Below are 7,794 nucleotides of genomic sequence, written 5' to 3' on the forward strand. Positions count from 1 at the left end.
AGGGTCAATGAATTAAACAGATTTATTTTGTAATTATACTAAAAACTGTAATGTAGTTATATGCTTAAATTTGATGATTATACATTTTAATAAACATGCTTATGTGATTAACCCTTTGAGTGCTAAGCACTTTCCCACCTGGGTGCTAATATTTTCTAAGTTTTTATTTTATTTTATTTTTATTTTTTAAAACATTTTTTTTAACTTTTTTTTTTTTTACAGACCCCCAAGACTTACACTGCTGGAAAGTTTAGGCAATTACCTTTCCAACAGTGGGTTTTGGGGGTCTATAGCTGCTTAGATGCCTGAGATACAGGCTTCTAAGCAGCCTGCCCCTTCCCCCTATACTTAACATTGTTAAGTATAAATAAAGTTGCGCTGTGACGTCATCACGTCATTGCGCGTGACATCACCATGCATCACGTGAAGCCCCGGCGATGCCTGTCACTCTACAGGCATGATCGCCGGGGTAGGAGCAGTTAGGAGCCCCCATATCTCCCTCAAGGTGGGAGGGTGCTAATGATGGCTCTGAGCCGTCATTAGCACCAGAGTGAGAAACTCTGTGATGGCTCTGAGCCGTCATTAGCACTCAAAGGGTTAAAATGCTCATCCTAAAAAGTTTTTAAAAGGTAGATTATATATACTGATGTGTCTGTGTTCTACTAATAGTTACAAAACATTTCTTATGCAGAAAATATCCGTAAGACTTTGATCAACCCCATAATCTGTGAAAATAATTATTCAAACTTTTGAAGGAGTTTTTTATTGCTGTTGTAAATTAATAAAAAGTTGACATTTTATCAACTACTAATGAGTGAAGCTACTCAGGATCTAATACAATTGCTCGTCGATATATTTTCTGAAGACGCTGCACGACTTTTATTCTCAGTGCCTTTGTCCGAAATCCATAGATGAGAGGGTTAAAAAAAGGAGTTAAAACTAAGGGTGCTACAGAAACAAGAATATGAACAAGATTTGGGCAATTAGAACTTCGGAGTCTGTAGCGAACAAAAACAAACAGAGCTCCCACAATAAAAATAGAAAAGCTGAGTAAGTGGGTGACCAGGGTGTGAACTGCTTTTTTAGAATTGTCTTTGGAAAGGGAAAAGCAGATTACAAATATACGAAGATAAGAATAAGCAATGACAGACAAAGTTAAAGCTAAAAAAATTGAAGTAATAATTCCTCCAAAGAGATTGTTCAAAGAAGTGTCCACACATGAGAGATTAACAATGGCCATATTGTCGCAATATAAGCTTTTTATATTTTTACCACACAGAGGGAGAGTTGCAGTCAAAAGTACTACAATACAGTTTGATGTAATACCATAACCCAAAAATGCAGTTATGAGTTTGAGCGTTTTGCTGCTTGTCATTATTGAATTGTATTGCAAAGGATGACAAACAGCCAAAAATCTATCATATGCCATGATGGCAAAAGTAGATATTTCCCATATGGTAAATGTTAAAACACAAAATGTTTGGAAAAAGCAGCCAGCACGAGACACCATTTGAGATGAAGAAAAAAGGTCAACCACTAGTTTTGGTAAAAATGAAGTGCTTCCAAAAAATCCATTCATGGCAAGGTTACCTATCAGAATGTACATGGGTTCATGGAGGCTTTGATCAGTTAAGATCACCAACACCAACATAAGGTTGAAAATTAATATAAATGAATATATGACAAGCGAGACCCCACCAAATAGGTAATTATAATTTTGTATTTCCACTAATCCAAGGAGCAGAAATCTGGTGTTGGTAGTGGATATGTTTTCCATCTTTCTCCACATCAGTATATCTTGTGACTCATGCAAAACAGTCCTGTTAAATGAGAATAGATCATGGTTAAATATAATTATTGTTTTTATTAATTTAACATTTCAAATTCTACAAAACATTTCCCTAAATCTGAATAGTCTTCTGATGAATTGTGTTTTCATACATATGTTTATACAGTTTAAAATAAATTAATACAATACATTTTACCTGGCTGTACACTATTTCAGTTTTCTAGATGCTGATCCCCTATGTGTGTTGCTATGGAAATTAACTATACGATACATCCTTCCAAACTATATTACATAATGTATTGAAATGTATAACTGCTTCTAGTTAGTGGGTAATACAGGGAGTGCAGAATTATTAGGCAAGTTGTATTTTTGAGGATTAATTTTATTATTGAACAACAACCATGTTCTCAATGAACCCAAAAAACTCATTAATATCAAAGCTGAATAGTTTTGGAAGTAGTTTTTAGTTTGTTTTTAGTTATAGCTATTTTAGGGGGATATCTGTGTGTGCAGGTGACTATTACTGTGCATAATTATTAGGCAACTTAACAAAAAACAAATATATACCCATTTCAATTATTTATTTTTACCAGTGAAACCAATATAACATCTCAACATTCACAAATATACATTTCTGACATTCAAAAACAAAACAAAAACAAATCAGTGACCAATATAGCCACCTTTCTTTGCAAGGACACTCAAAAGCCTGCCATCCATGGATTCTGTCAGTGTTTTGATCTGTTCACCATCAACATTGCGTGCAGCAGCAACCACAGCCTCCCAGACACTGTTCAGAGAGGTGTACTGTTTTCCCTCCTTGTAAATCTCACATTTGATGATGGACCACAGGTTCTCAATGGGGTTCAGATCAGGTGAACAAGGAGGCCATGTCATTAGATTTTCTTCTTTTATACCCTTTCTTGCCAGCCACGCTGTGGAGTACTTGGACGCGTGTGATGGGGCATTGTCCTGCATGAAAATCATGTTTTTCTTGAAGGATGCAGACTTCTTCCTGTACCACTGCTTGAAGAAGGTGTCTTCCAGAATCTGGCAGTAGGACTGGGAGTTGAGCTTGACTCCATCCTCAACCGGAAAAGGCCCCACAAGCTCATCTTTGATGATACCAGCCCAAACCAGTACTCCACCTCCACCTTGCTGGCGTCTGAGTCGGACTGGAGCTCTCTGCCCTTTACCAATCCAGCCACGGGCCCATCCATCTGGCCCATCAAGACTCACTCTCATTTCATCAGTTCATAAAACCTTAGAAAAATCAGTCTTGAGATATTTCTTGGCCCAGTCTTGACGTTTCAGCTTGTGTGTCTTGTTCAGTGGTGGTTGTCTTTCAGCCTTTCTTACCTTGGCCATGTCTCTGAGTATTGCACACCTTGTGCTTTTGGGCACTCCAGTGATGTTACAGCTCTGAAATATGGCCAAACTGGTGGCAAGTGGCATCTTGGCAGCTGCACGCTTGACTTTTCTCAGTTCATGGGCAGTTATTTTGCGCCTTGGGTTTTCCATACGCTTCTTGCGACCCTGTTGACTATTTTGAATGAAACGCTTGATTGTTCGATGATCACGCTTCAGAAGCTTTGCAATTTTATGAGTGCTGCATCCCTCTGAAAGATATCTCACTATTTTTGACTTTTCTGAGCCTGTCAAGTCCTTCTTTTGACCCATTTTGCCAACGGAAAGGAAGTTGCCTAATAATTATGCACACCTAATATAGGGTGTTGATGTCATTAGACCACACCCCTTCTCATTACAGAGATGCACATCACCTAATATGCTTAATTGGTAGTAGGCTTTCGAGCCTATACAGCTTGGAGTAAGACAACATGCATAAAGAGGATGATGTGGTCAAAATACTAATTTGCCTAATAATTCTGCACTCCCTGTATGTTATTTGGAATACCATAGTCTAACTTACTATATTCCCAAATTAAAAAAATAAGAGTTTTTTTGGAAATCTCCATACATTAATCACCATGTTTTATCATTTCATTCCTAGGGCCCGATGATATAAACACAGAAAGCATCAAAATAAATTAAAGGGATTCCAAAAAAATTGTATATGTATTTAAAATACACAGATGAAAGCAGACTGTAAGTAATAATAATGGTGATACATGCATAGTTCAAAGGGTAATCCAGATAAGTAAAGAAAATATGATTGGATCCGGATAAAAAATTAAATATATCCAAAAGAAACAGATGGAAAAATGTGTCCCAAAAATAAATATAATGTAAATTAGTCCAAAGTAAGTCTTCAGTGTTCTTCAGTAGAAGTAATGTTGGGTTAATTGTTCAGCTGTTGTATCTAATCTCTACAATGATAAAATAAATTATTTTATCATTGTATTGATTCCTCATCAACTCTCCCACCACCCTGATCCGTTTTCCCAAACAGCTCTTTAACTCTCCCCCCTCCTACTAGTGCCTGCCATCTTAGGTACTGGCAGTTGTCTGCCAGTACCCAGTTTATATGTTTGTTTGTTTTTATTATATATGTGATCTATTAATTAATTTATTTATTTTTTTCTGCAGTGTATTTGATATTTTTTTAAAATTAGAAATGTTTTATTTATTTATATAAGAGGGTATAAGTGTAACTATTCTTTTCTTATAAATATAACTACATTCGTTATTTATTGTAACACACAATACAAGGGAAGGGAAAAAAACAATCTTATTTAAAACTGCTACTAATGCAGCTCTTCTAGCTATGCCACTCCGACTCTAACACATGGACTTGTAGCAACTAAAGCGGTTACTATGGTTATATAATCAAAATATGCGACTGAAGCTCCTTAAAAATACATATCCCTACAACTTTGTATTATGTAGCAAGCGGTCGCTACCTATAACCACATATGTACGTAGCAAGAGCAAGGAATTTTACCTACGAGTGTCATCTATACTTTATTGCATTTGTAATGTCCATCGCTGTCGGCAGTTGCGCACGCATCCTCAAAGTAATGCTGGCAGCACGAGGCAGTCAACAGAATTTTGGCTGCACGCGCAGCCAAAAGAATTCACCTGGATGCAGCAAAGTTGCAATCCACGGGATGCAGCGAAGGCAAACGGAGCATTACAAAAATACAAACACCACCCGCATGAAGTAAATAAAAAATAAAAAACTAACCTCCCACACAAAATATAAACACCTAAACCGCAGACCTACACATTGCAAAATAATAAAGTAATTAACCCCTAATTCGCAAATAATGTAACATATTAATCCCTTAACCATCAACCAACCACATCGCAATAAACTTAATTACCCTATTAACCCCTAAACCGCAAAAACCCCACATCGCAATAAACCTAATTACCCTATTAACCCCAAAACCATAAAACTCCCATATCGCAATAAACCTAATTACCCTATTAACCCCTTAAACCGCCAAAACCCACAACGCAAATAACTAATTAAATTACTAAGCCCCCTAACCTAACACCCCCCTTAATTAAACCTAATTACCTCAATTAAAAATACAAAATTACAAACAAAATAAAAATCCTTACATTACTTTAAACATAAAAAAAACTAAGTTTAAATTAAGCTAAAATTACACAAAATAAAAAGTCTAACATTACAGAAAATAATAAGCAAATTATCAAAAATAAAAAAATTAAAGCTAATCCCTATGAAAATAAAAAAGCTCCCAAAAATAAAAACACCCCCTAATCTAAGAATAAACTACCAATAGCCCTTAAAAAGGTCTTTTTGTAGGGCATTGCCCAAAGTTCAACAGCTCTTTTGCAGTTACAAAAAATTCAAAGTCCCCCTAACAGTAAAACCCACTACCCACCAAACCCCCCAAAATAAAAATAAAACTAACACTAAAAAAACCTACACTACCCATTGGCCTGAAAAGGGCATTTAGCTCTTTTAAGAAGTGCCCATAACCGTAATCTAAAGAAACCCCCCCCCAAAAAAAACTAAGTCTAACCGCCAGGATGGTACTCACGGTTGCTGAAGTCCGGCGAAGAAGGTCCTCTTCTAGGCATTTAAGTCTTCTTCCAAGCGGCCAAAATCTTCTTTCAAGCGGGGACCTCTTCTTTCTTCATCCAGGACAGCGGAACTGAGGACCGGTGACCGCGGAACTCAAGACCGGCGACCGCAGAGTCATGGAGAGTGGAGGGTGCTCTTTTTCCGATCGCCGCTGTACACTGAATATTAAATTCAAGGTGCTCGATTAAAGATGGCATTCCTTGAATTCCTACTGGCTAATTTGATTCTTCAAATTCAAATCAGCCAATAGGATGAGAACTACTGAAATCCTATTGGCTAATTTGAACAGCCAAGAAGATTTCAGTAACTCTCATTCTATTGGCTAATTTGAATTTGAAGAATCAAATCAGCCAATAGGAATTCAAGGGACGCCATCTTTAATCGCGTACCTTGAATTCACTATTCAGTTTACGATGGCGATCGGAAGAAGAGGATCCTCCACGCTCCATAGCTCCGTGGAAGAAGAAACAAGAGGTCCAGGAACAAGCCGGCATGGAGCAGAGGGCAGAACTGAAGACCGATGACCGTGGAGCCATGAAGCATGGAGGATCCTCTTCTTCCGATCGCTGTCATAAACTGAATAGTGAATTCAAGGTACGCAATTAAAGATGACGTCCTTTTGAATTTCTATTGGCTGATTTGATTCTTCAAATTCAAATCAGCCAATAGAATGAGTGCTACTGAAATCCTATTGGCTGTTCAAATTAATAGGATATTAGTAGCTCTCATCCTATTGGCTGATTTGAATTTGAAGAATCAAATTAGCCAATAGGATTTCAAGGGATGCCATCTTTAATTGCGTACCTTGAATTTAATATTCAGTGTACGGCGGCGATCGGAAAAAGAGGATCCTCCACACTCCATGGCTCTGCGTTTGCCAGTCTATAGTTCCGAGGTCGCTGGTCTTCAGTTCCGCTGTCCTGGATAAAGAAAGAAGAGGTCCCCGCTTTGAAGAAGATGTTGGCCGCTTGGAAGAAGACTTCAACGCCTAGAAGAGGACCTTCTTCACAAAAGAGCTGTTTAACTTAGGGCAATGCCCTACAAAAAGCCCTTTTAAAGCTATTGGTAGTTTAGCATTAGATTAGGGGGTGTTTTTATTTTGGGGAGCTTTTTTATTTTCATAGGGATTAGGCTTGATTTTTTTATTTTTGGGGGTTAGACTTAGTTTTTTTTTTTATTAAAATGTGGGTGTTTTTTTTTTTTTTAGATTAGGGTTATGGGCTGAATGTCCATTTAAGGGCAGCAAAAGAGCAGAATGCCATTTTAAGGGCAATGCCAATACAAAATACCTTTTCAGGGCAATGGGTAGTTTAGGTTTTTTAGTGTTAGGTTTATTTATTTTAGGGGTTTTGGTAGGTGGTGGGTTTTACTATTAGGGGGGGACTTAGAATTTTTTGTAACTGCAAAAGAGCTGTGTAACTTAGGGCAATGCCCTACAAAAAGCCCTTTTAAGGCTATTGGTAGTTTACCATTAGATTAGGGGGTGTTTTTATTTTAGGGGGGCTTTTTATTTTCATAGGGATTAGGTTTAATTTTTTTATTTTGGATAATGTGTTTATTTTTTTCTGTAGTTCTATTATTTATTTTTTGAATTTATAACACATAGACTGCCCTCTGGGCAGACTTACCAACTAGTGTAATACATAAGTGAAAATTGACTTGCCGCTTCACAAAACTAAAAAGATACTTTTTCCCATAGCAAACCCATTATTACCAATGACCGTGGAGCCATGAAGCATGGAGGATCCTCTTCTTCCGATCGCTGTCATAAACTGAATAGTGAATTCAAGGTACGCGATTAAAGATGACGTCCTTTTGAATTTCTATTGGGTTTGATTCTTCAAATTCAAATCAGCCAATAGAATGAGAGCTACTGAAATCCTATTGGCTGTTCAAATTAGCGAATAGGATATTAGTAGCTCTCATCCTATTGGCTGATTTGAATTTGAAGAATCAAATTAGCCAATAGGAATTCAAGGGATGCTAT

At 37.2% G+C, this 7,794-nt stretch overlaps 1 protein-coding gene across 1 annotated transcript; it reads right to left on the reverse strand.

Moving 5' to 3' along the window:
* Positions 1 to 820: 820 nt before the first annotated feature.
* On the reverse strand, positions 821 to 1,786 carry LOC128652692 (olfactory receptor 52E4-like). Its single transcript, XM_053705622.1, has one exon. It carries the CDS (start codon positions 1,775 to 1,777, stop codon positions 821 to 823), a length of 957 nt encoding a protein of 318 aa, XP_053561597.1. The 5' UTR covers positions 1,778 to 1,786.
* Positions 1,787 to 7,794: the final 6,008 nt, after the last annotated feature.

The sequence above is a fragment of the Bombina bombina genome, chromosome 3 (assembly GCF_027579735.1).
Source record: "Bombina bombina isolate aBomBom1 chromosome 3, aBomBom1.pri, whole genome shotgun sequence".
Taxonomy (NCBI): domain Eukaryota; kingdom Metazoa; phylum Chordata; class Amphibia; order Anura; family Bombinatoridae; genus Bombina; species Bombina bombina.